At 35.0% G+C, this 16,559-nt stretch overlaps 1 protein-coding gene across 5 annotated transcripts in view; it reads right to left on the minus strand.

Moving 5' to 3' along the window:
- The window catches only part of dyrk1aa (dual-specificity tyrosine-(Y)-phosphorylation regulated kinase 1A, a), a 46,713-nt gene that overhangs the window by 15,100 nt on the left and 15,054 nt on the right, over positions 1-16,559 (minus strand). For all 5 annotated transcript variants that reach the window (XM_015341384.2, XM_015341385.2, XM_015341383.2 and 2 more), the window contains exons 2-3: positions 10,227-10,339; positions 5,873-5,942 (exon numbers count right to left, since the gene is read on the minus strand). In XM_015341384.2, the coding sequence (XP_015196870.1) occupies positions 5,873-5,882 (10 nt within the window). In that variant the 5' untranslated portion in view covers positions 5,883-5,942; positions 10,227-10,339. The remainder of the gene's footprint in view (positions 1-5,872; positions 5,943-10,226; positions 10,340-16,559) is intronic.

A 16,559-nucleotide genomic window follows, 5' to 3' on the forward strand; every position in this document is an offset into this window, starting at 1 on the left:
AAACTGTTCCAGTATTAATCACTGCCAGGTAATGTACAGTTCCCAGATTAAATCAAAGTACAAAAAATCTAATTGATTCATATTACATTTTAGCATAATTGGTTAAATTTAAGTGGCTAGTTAATTTGGACCATATAAAAATCCACATTGAGTACACAACAGTTACTGATCAATAAGAGCCTACATATAAATTTCCTAAATGTTACAACCCCTCTAGAAGTTTTATAAGCAATTATAAAATCAGAATATAAAATACTGGTACTTTAAAAATTACATTAATTTAATTAAAGAAAGAAACAAATCAAACGGAAGGTATTTAATACTAGTTTCATTTTTACAGCACATTTCTTCCTTAAAGATCCCAAAGTTCTTTATATATAATATGCCACCTTCTTTGACCAGATTGGTAATATACAGCAGCCCCACTACACAGCAGAATCAGATAAAGTGAGAAACTGCCTCACCAGCTGAGACACGGGAGATTTTGAAGGAGCCAAGACTATGCTAGACAAGAATAGATGTTAGTTAAGACCATAGTGTCATAGGCTCTTAAGTGACCCACTGTCACAGCCTCAGTTCAGTATCCCAGCTCCTCCTACAGCCCAGTGACCCCAGTCACCCCAGGAGCACTGGCCTGGAAATTCTGGTCCAGGAGGAAGAGGGCCACCTACTCGTCCATCAAAACTACTTACAGCAGCAATAAGGTTTTCAGTCTAAAACCACCCAACATTTCTGGTCTTGGCAGAGTGTTAATCTTAGATTCATTGTATTAGTGCTGCACAGCAACAAATTATAATTCTTTCAAAACCAATACAGCCAGGACAACACCCTTATCCCAGTAAGTTCTGGTACTAGGAAACTCTCGTTGGTTGAGATCTGTGTAGGTGTAGAGAAAAAGAGCCTTATAGAAGTATGAAACATTTACTTTTGATTTTTCATTCTCAAATACATTGGAAGCCTACAGCAGAAATTGTCAGAACATGTTTTGTGAAGCACCTTGCTCCAGCGTACAATAGCAGCTTCTCATCTGGGCTTAGAGCACACCATCTTCCAACCCAGTAATGAGGGTTCACTTAAAGCTTATTTTTACTTAAATATCTAATTAAAAATGTAACTTTAAAAAGCAGCAATTCTATGAAAAGTATCATACACTATGACCATACCAATAAAACTAAATTGATTTATATTGTATATTTCTGTAAAGATTGATACTTGCGGGTTTCCTCTTGTAATTCCTCTAAAAGGAGAGAATGAGGGTTGATTCTCAATTAAACATACTGCTCGATTTTAATACTTATTTGCCAAGACAAGTTTTCAAATGACTGAAATTCAGTGTTTCACATAAACGTGATGGTGGCCTCTGAACAGTTAAAACGAGCATTTAACTCAGCAATCAAATCTTCTCAGTTCTATTTTGAAGTCTCAGGCTGTCTGCAGTGAGTGGGAATTCTGCAGATCATTAAGTACTCATTTATCAACGTCTCTCACTAGGCAACACAATGCAGCAGAATCACACAGAGTAACCACCCTTCTGAACCCCAGCAACAGCACCTAATTAGCATAGCCTACCACCAGGAAGATACTGTATGATTGGGTGAGTCTGTCAAAGCCGAGGCCAATCAGAGGCGTGTATGCAAATATCCTACTTTTGTTGCCAGGGCAAAGCTGCCATCTATTGTCCAATAGGAAAACAAGTAATAAACAAGAAATGAAATTGCACTTTGTCACATTTCCAAGCTGCATTTAACACTTTAGTCCCTGGCAGAAAATGTGTATCACAGTTCAAAACCTGGATACAGTCAGACTAAGGACAGAACCCTAATCCACCCCCCACCATCCTAAAAAAAGGCAAGTGCATTGGAAAAGGGTGACCTATATTTTTGTACATTTATAGTTCAGGAGCATTTTTTTGCCCTATATTTCAAATTCGCTTGCAAAATGATCCGAAAAATAAAATATTTAACATTTCACTACTATTTGAAGGATTGAAATGAGGCATATGTATTTTTTATCTTTCAGGGCAGTTAATAAGAAATTTCACAAGATATTCTTAATCAATTACAATGTTAGCAGAAAAAAAGTAGACAGAACTGTAGAGGCATTAAAGAATAGATTGTCAAACTGAAGCTACAGACGTTTACATGAATAAAACACACAGGGTATTTTTATCATGAAAAGGGAATTCTCTAAGCTGATGTCTTAACTACGAAATTCAGATGTTACACCTTTTTACAGAATAATTTAAGTTTCTAGATAGTAGTTCATTTAATAATGAACATGCTAACATACAACATAAAATTCAGAAGAATATCTCAGTCTGAAGGATTTTTTAAAAATCTCATGACCAAAAGGACAAACTCATACTAATTTTCATCTAAAGCAGCACTGACACTTAGAAGCTTCCACTACTAATCTTTGGCACACACATTAGAATTCAGCTCATAAGAGAAACCTAAAATATTTCATTTCTCAAGACAATTGGCTTGCTGGTGGGGGGAGGGAAATGTTCTGTTCTTATTTTGTTCTGGTAAACTTGGTGAAAACTGGTTCATGAAAAGGAGGTAAATGTTTTTTCCCCCAACGCTTTCCCTACCCTTCCAAATGCCTTTCCTGCTCAAAGGACCTACACTTAAATTTCTAAGGGTAGTTTTCTTGGCCACTTAAACCAAATACAATCTCGGCAAAAGACATTAAATGCTCGATTTAAAACCTGCTTGGTTGATTCTACTAAGCAGTATGAGTATGCTGCTGGGAAATCCAACAGGGCTGAGACAGCAGATTTACAATTGCTTTTACTGTAAAACTGGCATTCCATTTGCTTTCTGACTGAGAGGTGTAATCTAGCAAAAATGTTCTTAAAAGTGGTTGGAGTAAAACCCTCTCCTCTTATCCCTACGAATAAATCCAGTTTTTCTGCATAGAAAATTAGAACAGATTCCTCTTCTAAAAGTTTGACACTACAGTGAATAGATTGTTAAAGAAACAATAATTCAATAAATTCTACACCACCATCATGCATCGTCTTGTACACAGCAAGGAAACTGTCACAGAGGCCATGAAAAATAGTTTATCAACCGAAATGTCAACCATCCCAACTGTTTCTCTCTTCCGAACTTCAGGTAATTTGACAACAGCTTAAAGACTGTTCTCTAAATGCTTAACCTATTTATCAGCACTTCCTAGCATACATATTTGGCTCAACAGCCTGTAAGCTGAATTGTGCCAGTAGGGGATTTGGAAGTCGCAAAGCCACTTCTAATTTGTGGCAAAGGCAATGCTGGATATTTTTACACGGCCTTTAAAGAAAAAATGGGAATGATCTCCCATATCCATGTACATCATACATACCACAGTGCTACTGTAACATCTATTAAGGACAGAGTATATGCTGTGCATGACTTTAGACCCCAGTGACATTAATCATTAAAAAGGTGACAAGGGCATGGGAAAACTGAACTGTGGATCATTTCAAAGCTTCAGTAAGGGACTCTTATGGTTTACAACTAAAGGAGCCAAAAGGTATATTTCTGACAAAGCTTTTTAATTTGCTGACTGTAAATCAAAACTATTATTTATGAAATACTTCCTAAAATTCATACATTCAGCATCTGGCCTGTTTAATTAGTATCTAATTTTGCACAATGAAACAAAAACAATCTAGGAGACTTCTCTCACCTATGTGATTAAGGACAATAGGTAAAGTGGAAAAACCCACCAAAGGTCAACTAAATGTATTTTTGTAAGAGAACATAGGTTTTATGACATATCCTAATTTGTATTAAATGTAACATACAATCATTCAAGAGACCCGCTCTTGTCGGCACAATCCGAGACATCTAAAACTTTCCTGGACAAAACAAAAACCCTTCAAATTTATGTCTTCCTGTTCAGACTGTAAAGACAATCACTTTAACAACTTTACACTGTCGCGAAAGAAACATTCTCTAGAGCTCAAATCGCTTCACTTCAAGAAGTATCAATGCTGGAAAATATCTAAAAAGCGCACACTGTAAATTGGGAATGCAATCATGAATATTAGAGTGGATACAAGATGAGGCCTTCCATCCCACCTGGATTGTTTGGTTACTAGTAACTAACTGATATGAAGGTCCACTCCTAGAAAGAAGCCAGATTATTGGTTTCAGAAGCATGGCTGGGGAGCTTGTTCCAGTTTTAAACACACTCCTCCAGTGTTTCCACTACTGTCCTCAGGCCTGCGATTCACTGTTGAATCCAAAAGGTCCATGCCTTAGACGATTCTGAACTGATCATGTTCTGTTCTGATCATTTCCCTTCCTAATCTTTCATTGTTCAAGATTTAAAGGATTTCTTCTAACCTGTCAGTGTGGGACATTCTTTAAATTCCAGGAAATTATATGGCTGCTCTTCTCTGGACTGACTCCAGAACAACAATCTTGTATTGTAAAAGGACTAAAACTGTAAACAATTCTCATTCTAGCATCGTTGGGCATCAAAATTGGGCATCGTTCAATTTTAACATAACATCAACATTTAAATTCTACTGTTTAAACTATATGTCATAAGATTGTTTGCGTTTTTTATTGCTTCCCCTAGTTGTCATGAAGGCGTAAATGAGTTGTTAACACAAACAACCAAGTAATTTTAATAAGTAGCTTTTTCAGGATAGTCCTTACTTCTAAGGTCGTCTACAACTGAATTCTAAAGAAAGTTTACTTATACACATTGAAATGATTTAAGTCTTTATGGCCATATCTACAGCCGAAATTAGCTACTACATGCTTCTAAGGATCTCTCAAAATGAAAAATGTTAAACTTGGTTCTTACCGACAACTCTTACTTTGTTACTGGCTGTTTTGCCGCCAGTAAAAACCTAGATTTGAAGCAATGTTCCTTTCTTAACTGTAATGGACTAAAGAATGGAAAAAGAACAGAATCGGAGCAAAAAGGGTGGAAGAAGTATTAAGTGTCACGAAAGTGTTAGGCTAGGGAAAATTGTTTCCGAAATACAAACTACGCAATAAGATCTATTCTATCTGTCCTATTGCAAACACAGTTGCATACTGCATAAGCCTCCAGGGCATCTTGGAAGTTTATTTAAATTTAGATCTTAAAGGTCATACTTTAACTGTAAAATTAGAAAGACGAATGAAAAAAACATTTACAAGAAAATGTGAAAAATGTAATTTGCTGTGAGACATCTGTCTTTGAATGTGACAGTCACATGATAAAGATGGGCATTAAAAATTAAAACAGAAATATATCCCTGCTGAACAAGTCAAGATCAACAAATATTTTCAATTACAACTTTGAATAAAAAAAAAAGAAACTCAGCATTAACAAGTTTTTCCAATGACAAGACTAAATTAACACCTTGGGGGTGCAAGATTAGTCATACTTTCGAAGTTCAAGAATTTCAATAAGTTAGCAATATGAAGCTAGGAGCAGAAAACAGTAAAACAAAGAATAAAGAATATGCCATAAAATGCTATAATTAAAAGCATTTAAATCAACAATGGTTGCAAATAAATGAAATAAAGTTTTTACTATACTGATTAGGCAAAGCACCTTCACTTATCAGGTGATATTTAAGTTTGTTTTTTGGGTGAGAAGTCTTAAATAGTTCTAACTGAAAAACTATAAAAACTCTGGCATTAGGAAATGTTTCATTGTATCTGCATCAAAGAAATCCTGTAACACTGAAGACTGTTCTTAAAAACAATAATGAAGATTTCATGATTTTAGTTTTGTAGTTTAAATTAATTTTGCAGTTCCACCAGTTTATCAATTATGGCTTAACAGGGGTTAGTAGACTAATGAGGTCACAGAACCTTATCCACAGAAGCATCACCTAGTCTGTCTTAAAATATGAAGAGAGGGTATAGCTGCTAACCTGTATGCATCGTCTTCTGTTAAATCTCATATCATCCTGGGAGGAGAGTCCAGCAGCAAACCACAATTCACTACAAAGGAAAAAAACGAACATCAAACAAAACTCAAATGTATTTAATCAATGTATTTCTATTTGAAGAACAGTCCATTTAAGTTAATAACAAACCCCACCCATCTCCAATTACACAATTTTTAAGATGGAAAACAAATCAACAGATTTGTCACCAAAATGGTATGTGCATACAAAACACATTTTGAATTACCCCATGACAGGAATATAATTAAGGACAAGGTTTACTCTCACATTAATGCTAAGACATTTAATGCTTCTGGAAATATCTTTATTACTTATATTTTGAACACCACAGGATCTTATTTTCTTTTTTGTTACTACAAGACAGCACTTAAATGAAAGATTCGGTGGTTGTGTAAACAAATTGAATAATGACACATTCCACACAGTCAGAATATGGAGAACATTTATATTACTCTATTTAGTACAGCTGATGTTGAGAGATTACACACTTGCAATATAGAAATATAGCTATTTACGAGTAAAGCACTATTTCAGACAACTAACTAGTTTACTGACAATGGAAGAAACTGTTATTGTCTGATTGATTAGGAGGGTAATTAGTATGCTTTCTGCTTTGAAGCACACTTACGTCTGGCTGGTCAGGCAACGTATCTAACATTTAATGCAGGTACAGGAGAATGTTCTGTACCTGGATATAATTTAGCAGCATTCACAAAACTGCTATGCTATTGCCAGACTGATAATTCAACATATTCACAAAAATAATAGCATACCCGAATAAACATTATTGCGAAACCAACTTCTAAGTGTTAAATCAGCTTAAACTGATCCTGTAGCTACCATTCCCACTGAAATCTTAGAACAATTTATTTTTAACTATAAAAAGATACAGATTATCTCAAACAAATGTAATTAACTAATTACCTTTAAAATCATATAACCAGCATAAGAAGACACTTCATTTGCTTTTGGTTAGGTACAGAATATGTATCAGTGTGTAATGATGCACTGTGGCCTGCTGCACTATATTTGCAGGGCAACAAGTTCATTGATGATTCAAGTTCATCATTATTGTGTGACTTCCTGGGCGCTGGCAGCAACATGGTAATATCATTGGGAGATACACCTCTCCACCAATTGGCACTGAACCTCCTGTACATTACTACAGCTTGCAGACTGAGAAAAGATGAATTGGCTTGATGGGTGGACAGGCTGGAAAAGCCCATCTCCACTTACTGCTTACTGTCTCCAGTAACAGGTGCTATTGCAGCCAGCTGAAATGTCAAGACACAACTGATGATTCCAAACTGGGTGTGTATATCATCAAAATAACTTCCTTTTCTAATTTTTTAGAAGAATAAAAAATAATAAATGCGAACATTTGTGTATTAAATTGGAATTGACAAATATGGCTCTGCCAATATTTGTACAGCAGAAAGATAGTTTGTTGACCTCTCTCTATGGTGGTGTTCCCCTTTCAAACATCCTCCTGGGTTAAACTGGAATCAATAAGGAGAACATCCACCAAAAATATCCTCATGCTCAAAGGAGCTCCATGTGCTTAAATGGTAACAAAATTTACTTAATGTATATAATGCTTTTTATCCAAGAATATCTTAATGCATATTATATAAAGAACAGAATCACTTCAACCAACACTTAAGTTCAGCACCCACTTGGGTATTGCATGAAAGTCATTAAACACTAGTAGACCCACTATTTAGAAAAGAGTAACTCTTTCACCAATTAGAGGGAATTAAGGGAAAACATTATGTAGCGCAGTCTGTGCTAGACCAGATCACCAGTGTAAACTCCTGTACTGTTATGAACAGTGCTACAAAATTTCTACCAACTGAGTACTGTGAACTTTGGTTTAATGACCCATCCAAAAGTTATTACTACCTAGAGCATCAATATAACCAGTCTCCATACCGGGGAATGATTTTTGTTCTGATTTTCTGATCTTAAATTCTGAATTCTGATCTGAAGGGAAGAGTGTCACCTACTGGTCTAGTAACATCACTTAAAGCAACAACATGGTTTTCCTTGGGAGTCCTCCCATTCCACTACTGACTTGCCTTCAGATACGGCAAGACAGACTAGAAGGTAGTAATACTTAAAAAATAATACCCTTAAATAGAGAATAAGGAGATCTGATTCAAGAACTGAAGTAAAAACAGCATGTTACATTGGCTAGCTCTCTAATCCCTGGTCCAGAGGGTGGCAGGTTCAAATATTGGGTGGAAAGCTGCTGAGGTACACCCTTGAGCAAGATACACTCAAGTAGGTGCTATGCTGAACAAATGGGTCTCCAACTCATCACTGAAAGTAGCTATTTATTCTGAACTGATTAACCTGGTAAAAGCTTCAAAGGTACTGAAAAAGTCCACTCAAAGGACTTCTTCAGATCGGATGAGTTATTTCAATCAATTAGTTAATCACACCTCAATGAGATACAGAAGAAATTGATTTATAATCTTACATTCTAAAGTAACAGACCACCCCATACCCTTCCCTACCATGTGTGGTTGCATTCAAAGAAGCTTTCAGAAGCCAAAGACACAGGCAAAGTCAGACTTAACAAACATATGTGACTCATAAAATAATTCTAAAATTAAACTGACAAACTGCGTATTTCGGTTTTCTACCTAGAACATGATTCTATTAGATTTTGCCTGCATATAGAACATAAAATACATTTAGATTCTGAACTTCAGAGGTGATAGACCACACAAGTTAGGTAAGATTTGGAAATGGGATGTCAGCTGAAATGCACATAACTGGCAATGTTTCTAAAAAAGTAGGTGTGTGACTTACATATGCATGTGATTATAGGTCAGGTTTTGCCTCAAGTAGTGTAGGTGATGTTTGTATTTAAACAACATTAATCATTTGAGATGCAATTTTGGTTTTGAAAATGGCATGAAAATTGTTTTACATAATTTAAGATCCAAATATTAAGCACACGTTGTTGGGTCTTCCACACTTTTTAGAAAGCTAAAGCATCTTCCCAAGGTGATCATGACCACAACTTTAAACTCTAAATGAAAATATTACTTCAGAACCATCTGAAAGTTTACTTTTCCCACAATAAGAAGACATGAGTCTTGGATGTAATGAAACTTAATAGTTACAAAATACATTGAAGTTATAGGGGAAAGACAGGCTTCCACTGATTGGAATGAATTAGTAAGAAATTCTAGTGCAAACAGGATAAACTATGAAAACGGTGATCCTATGTTAACCAAGATTGCTGTCTATCCTTTCTTCCGTGTCAATATAAAGCTAATAACAGCAACCCCAGCTGTTAAAAAAAACATTTAGCCATTTAACTCAAAACAAGTAATTATCATTCTAGTGAGTGCACCATTAACCTCTAATATATTCTATGTAAAATGGCCACTTGACCAGCACTCAAGATGAAACAAAACCTGTACCACCGTCACGGGGATAACTGCATCAACTGACTTGAAACTCAGCTGGTCTTTTCACACTCTGACCTGCGTCAGAATTGCACGAATCAGAACTCTCACAGGTTGCAGTGACACTTTATATGCTAAAATAAGGTCATGTCATGCTTGGTGAAATGAAATATGTGACCAATGAAAAAATTGTATTTATTCTAGTTTCAAATAAAAGTATCCAAATAATAGTGTATAGGGTTTTATAAAATGATGTTACATGAATCTTCCTTACATATAAACACATAATCCCTTAAAACCAAAAAAAGTCAAATACTTCGATCACAAGGTAATACAAAACCTATGTAACTATAATTCTCAATCCCTCTGCTTTCAGAAACTGTAAAGTACGTGTTGGAATGTCACTTGTACAGTGACTATAATTTTCAAGTTCTGTCCTGAAATCCTTGAAATAATAAGAACACTTCAGAGCATATGTTAATTCTGTCTCTTATTCACCCCTTAAGAAGTTTATTTATTCTAACTTTAAAATTAAAAAAATCTAGTGGTTAGAGTTTTCCAAAGCATTGACAGTTAGACGACTCTTAAAATAAATACCATTTTATAACAAAAATAATTTGTCAAGATACACTGATATTAAGAATCTGTAATATCAAGGGGGTGCTAGTCCTATTCAGGGTACTGGTCCTGTGATTCTATTCTGGATCAAATGTAACCTATTGACTTAACGCCTGCTTGTTTAAAGGTCCATCAGCCATCAGCACAAAACAGTAGAAGCATTCTATAAAACCTAACATAATACTTTGCTTTAATTCAGAAATTTAATATAGTACATTTATATAGCAACTTTTAGTCTGATTCCAAAGAAATGTCTCAGACACTCAAAAAAATCTTACCTAGGCCAACTTGCAGGTGGGTTTTGGGTGGTAATACCCCTTCCTTTCCAAAAGAAACTCTCAAAGCTTGATGCTCTAGTTTGTCTATAGCCAGCACAATCATTGGTGTAGATCTGAAATTTAAAACAAAAAACGTTAATGATTTGACATTTATGACAAGTAAAACTTCACATTTTATGAACACCTTTGAGGGTTTAAAAACAAGGAAAAACTCATTTTAAAATTAATTGTACAGAAAAAGAAATGACATCCAACAGACATGGATCTAATGCAAAAACCTGTATTTCCACTGTATCAGCAATGTGCACACCTGCTATATTATTTCAAAATTTTGCATTCACTTTATTAAGAACAGATAAGAACTTGTGTATAAAACTCCAGAGTTTATCATAAACTTTCCTCCACAACTGTGTACCTGATAAAAATAAAATATAGTTTATTGCCTATAAATTGCTTGTATTGATACTAATTTCAGACAGCTATAAATATGCTGGCAGGTTAATTGGCTGCTAAGAAAACTGGCCCTTGTGTGAATGCTTGCTGGGTTAGGCTTCTGCTCCCCCTCAACCCTGCATTGGATAAAGCAGTTAGAAGATGGATGATTTATTGCAACTTATATTAGAAAAAAAACTTTTCTTGCATGTCACTCATCGTTTAAATCATCAAAGTGAACAGTGGTTTTCTCAAAAGCATTGCATTGAAAGCACTGAAGTTAAGAAAAGGTAATACTGAGAAAACATTTTAATTTTAATTTCTCTTTTAAAATGTTTTATGCCGACAAGTATCAGCTTTATAGGTGTACACAAGGTCTCAAAAATGAAATATTATATATACTTAGTATTTTCTGTTGCAAGTTACAATATAGAGAGATCAGTTATTTAACATCATGTATATTTTTAGTGCTGCTTGTACACTAGACTAATAACTGATTTATTTCTGCTTCAAATCTAACTTGAGACTTGTACTTGCAACTTTAGAGTCTATGCCTAGGTGGTGAACTAAAAAAAGCAACTTTCAGTTGATCAGACAAATCAACACCAAAAACAAAATCATGTAAGATGATGAACTTTAATATCAGAAGCAAGACAAACCATTACATTCTGAGAATAATACAAAGTTGCTTCCAAACAAGGAACATATCCCAATATACTAATAAGTATAATTTGCATTTCCTAAGCTAAATTGCAGACAAGTTATTAGGCATTTTCCACAGTGCAGTCTCAACCAGTATTCTGTGAGGAATCTACTTAACAATGCAACCAATTTCCTCTAATAATCCTTTTATGTAATAATTGGTAATTGTAGGCAATTGGTAAGTAGGCTATAATAGTGTACAAGTGTTTATGAAATATGCAAGAATAAGTGGTAATTATACTTGAATTACAAGAATGAAATTACTTATACCTTTTTTAAAAATGCCACAATGCAATTACCTTACAGCATTTTCATCTAAAAACTGGGTTATGGTACTTAAATAGCATGGACATTTTAAACTGTTTTTTCAGAAAAACAATACATGACAAACTTCATGTATTGCACATGATAGTAGAACATAAAAACAAAGTCTGCAAATGAGGGAAGCTCATTTGGTTGCAACTAGGTGATTTGTGGAATTCATCTAGCTGTTTCTTGAAATAAATTATGGCATCAGCTTCAACAACATAGCCTGATACCTTGTTTCCAACTCTCTAAACCATTGTGACCATACAGAATGTCTGCACTTACATGATATATAGGATAAAAAAGAAAATAGATAATTTTGAAACACAGGCACATTTATAAAGTATAACATAAAAACTTCTGTTTACTAAAAAGTAGGAAATCAGTTTAATAATATGGGAAAGCAAATACCATACTTGAACATTATACTCCATATAAGAGAACAAGTCAAGTAAAATGACATTTCAGAACAGAAATGTGATCTTTAAATTTTTATTGTCCCATTTCATATCACATTTTAATCAATGTTATCAAAGTCTAGCAACTAAGCATCACTTACAAGTGAAAGGTTTCAAGGGACAATCCTGTAAGCATAGACTACATTTGTGGGACTCTTACTGTAGTAAATGTCAACCTATCTGACAACTTTATACCCTTTATAATTATTTCAAAATACAATTTGTCTCTAGCAGACTTCTGATGTTAACTTTCACATGAAAAAGAAAAGATGGAGTCCATTTTTTTAATTTGTCTCTCCTCTCAACCTAAGCCTTCTTTGTTTGTCAATGAAACAAACACCCCCATTACAAAAGTTGCAAAAGTGATATAAGCCCAATGTGATCTGATGTAAAGGTATAATATCACCTTGTCTGTCAAACATTACAGACTTTCTAAGACTGCTGTACTCTGGTTCAGTTTAAATATTTTTTCAATTATCTAACCAAGATATATATTTTTTACGTTAGACACAGTCATGTGTCCACCACATTCAAAGTTTTAATGAAATGTATATATTTGAAAATATCTAAATTTAAGACAAGATGGATAATTCAATTTTGCCTGTATTTAAATTACATGTAACTTAATTATAATGAAACAAAAACTGTTATAGTTTCACTCCAAGTACCCAGTTCAGAGCTTCAGTGGTGCAAATCATTAACCTGTTTTTATCTTTGCAATTCATATCTTGATGATTAAAAGAATCTAATGTTAGGAGGACAGACAAATTTTGCTCAAAACCTGAATTCAACAACATTTACCTGATTTGTTCATCTATCCATTATCTAACCTCTTCTTACAATACAGGGTTGCAGGGGAGCTGGAGCCTATCAAAGCAAGCAACAGGTGCAAGGCAGGGTACATCCTGGACAGGATGCCAGTCCATCACAGGGCAGACACACAGACACACACATGCACACATAGGGCCAGTTTTCCTAGAAGCCAATTAACCTACCAGTGTATTTCTGGACTGTGGGAGGAAACCCACACAAACACAGGCAGAACACACAAGCCCCACACAGACAGCACCTCAGGTACGGAATGGAAACCAGGGCCGCGCGATTTGTCTTACTCTACATATCTACAGCAGACTGTGCTGAACAACTGTCAATTTAGTAAGACATATTTAGGTACTCTTAACCTGTCCTGAAACTTCTAGCTCTGCCAGGGTTTGATATTCTGCAGTCAATCATAGCTACAGATGTTCTACCTGTAGATATGACCTTAAAAACAAATCAAAGAATCTGTGGTTACCTTTGATCTTTGGAACACTCATACTAAACATCCAGGGTTAGATCTGTCAGAAGTCACAACCACCCAGACTATTCTGATCTTAGCTGTTCTCTTTTATCTAATGTCAATACATTTCGGGCACTCTAAAGGACACAATTAATTTGAAATTTTATTAAAACATTTATTTTGTCTACAAGGCATGATATTTGTTCATTTAAAATATGATTACTTAATATTGTACTTTATGTGGCTAGTTCAGCAGCTAGCTACAAAATAAACAGCAAAGCATTTTTTTCTGATAATACATTATAATGATCCACATTTAAAGGGAAACAAATTATATGCAAGCGTTCTCCTGGTAGTGCCAAGCAATTCTAAAAATAAGCTTCTTATTTACAGTTCACTAAACAACCATTATATAAATCTCTAAATAACTTATACAAAATGAACCCTTTGTGTCTTTGTGCTGTAGATATGTCCTCTATTGGCATTACACAAGGAGTTATGAAAAACATTCAACAAAAAGCCAAGGGAACAATATATTAGCAAAGACCAGATTGTGTCATTTCGGATTATAAGACACTTAAAGAGCTTTTAACCATTTCCATCTCAGAAAAAGTTTGTGCTATGCATGATGTTTAGGCCTTCCTAAAGTTCAATGTCAATATACTGTATACTGAATATATTCAGGTCTTTCCCATAGTTAGAAAAGAAACCATTTAATTGTGTTAATGGTTAAATGATTCTACAGCTCACACTGGAATGACACACCTCACAACAGTTGTATGGCTTTCATTTGTCTTGAGTATCAAATTTCAAACGACAACAAGCCTTTGTTCTATAATCATCTGCAGTTACTTTAAAGCTTTCAACAACAACACAAAGATTCAAGATCCACTCTATTATAAAATTATTTTGTAAAACAAAAGTTTTGTAAACATATTGACTTCAAGACACCAGTGGTACACCAACCATTTACACTGAGTTAATAAAAACATTTTTCAAGTTTTACTTTAGCAAATGTATAAAATAATTAAGGTGATAATGCCTCTGATCTTTGACAATGTACGATGTTTAAAATTTAGCCACTTGTCTCCTACACTTTCAATTTCTTGGAATCTTTCAAAGACAATCTTTAAGATAAAATTATTCAGATTGCTCAAAAGAAAGGTTTCTAATTTTCTTCACAAAATTTACTAAGATGACTGCTGGCAGGAGCCTTTTTCATTAACAGTCCAAGCCTGATGATAAAACTTTAAACCTGACAAAAGAATGCATTGTATATTCCCACACCAAACAAATTAAAGGTAAAAAAATTGCACATCCACCCATTTCTGTCTGCTTCTTTCAGTTAAGGGTGGCTGGGGAGCTGTAGCCTATCCCAGCTAGCAATGGGGTGCAAGGCAGGGTACACCCTGGATGGGCGCCCAGAGACAGGCACACTCATAACAAGGGATAATTTTCTCAGAAGCCAAAAAACCTACTAGTATGTTATTACACTCCACACAAACACATGGAGAACATACAAACTCCATGCAGACAGCACCCCAGGTCTGGAACTACACACTGTATGCAAATCACTGTGCGACTGTGATGCCCAATATTGCACATAGCCTGTTAAATACTCCCATACATAGTTTATTTTCAGTAGCTGAAGTAAAAACATGGGGAAAATGTGAACCCACATATAACAGTCATATTATCTCTAATAAAATATATAAAATGTTTTCTTCTAAACACTCACTTAGAATTTTGAAACCTAAAGTCCAAAAGGAATACTTGTTTTCTGCGAGGAAACTCTTCAGAGGCAATAATAAAGAATATTTTTCAATCTGCTTTTATTTAATTAATTTTAACATAACCCTCCAATGTAATCCGCTGAAAAAAAAAAAACGGCTGGACAAAAATTCACTGCAGATTTCTACCTCATTTCTCGTCACCAAGCAAGCCTAACAAGCTGTCTCCATTTCCAAGCTAACAGTTACCAGGAGAAAGCTTGGGGATCACAGCTGGTAGTTTGCTGGGGGGATGGGCTTAGCCACACGAGTGCCTGGCTGCTGGAGTCAATGTGGGAGAGGGAGTCTGTAAACAGAGCAGGCTGACTTGTCGTGATGCTCAGTACAGCAGGGTAGCACACCATGCTCAACTAACCACATCACATGTCACTTTCCCTCCGAACCGCACGCTGCAGGTGAAATCTCAGCCCGTTCGCAAAGTAACCACATTAGCTCATCTTTTCTTTCCATGGAAACATTTTCGCTCGTAATTAAAAACGACAACATTCCGATTATCAGTTTCCTAAATCAAAAGTTTACCAACCTTTTTCACCTACATTACCCCTAGTCAACATACAAAAAAATTACAACCGGGTTTTACACGATTATGTTTAAGATGTCAAGGAAAACAGGATGCGTAGGTCTTGGAATCACACCACCCTAATGAGCAACCAGTTTTGCCAAATACCAAGTTTGCATGTAGTACAAGATAAAAAAATCCCTGGAAAGCGACAACTTATAAAGAGGATTTTCATGGTCAAAAGCCGAAAGAGGTTGTAACCCCAGTGGAATTCAAATTCATTGTGACTCCCAGTCTTGACGGTCTGTTTGGTTATTCAGAACAAATGCTTATGTAAATAATTCATATTTAATATTAAAAACACATGTGAAATTGTATAGAATTCGCTGGCATCTCATAAAACTTACTAAATGAACCTACAAGGCAATCACATCAGAAAGGAATGGAAGCAGATTCATTTCATCATCTTCTGCCATCAACAACCAACCTATACTTACTAGAAAAAAGCAAAAGTTGCTCCCTATAGAAAAATGAGGGGTGGGATGAGGGTAATGGTATTACACTACAACTGAGTATTTCACAAGAATAACACTTAGATTACATTGCAAGATATGAGGAAAACACAAAAAGTAATTAAAAGATTCTGAAAAGAAGGTAACCACGTTTCATAACCTTTTAATTGCTAAACTACTTTTACTACAACTATCGACAAAGCAAATCAGAAATATATGAACCATTTAACAATCCCGTTTAATATCTGGTAATGCTTGTCTTGTAGTAATTATGTCCTGACACACAACATCAACTAATAAGCGTGAGAAAAGAGGCCTCAATATTACAATATTAGTCAATATTACAACTAATCTT

The sequence above is a fragment of the Lepisosteus oculatus genome, chromosome 5 (genome assembly GCF_040954835.1).
Source record: "Lepisosteus oculatus isolate fLepOcu1 chromosome 5, fLepOcu1.hap2, whole genome shotgun sequence".
Taxonomy (NCBI): Eukaryota; Metazoa; Chordata; class Actinopteri; order Semionotiformes; family Lepisosteidae; genus Lepisosteus; species Lepisosteus oculatus.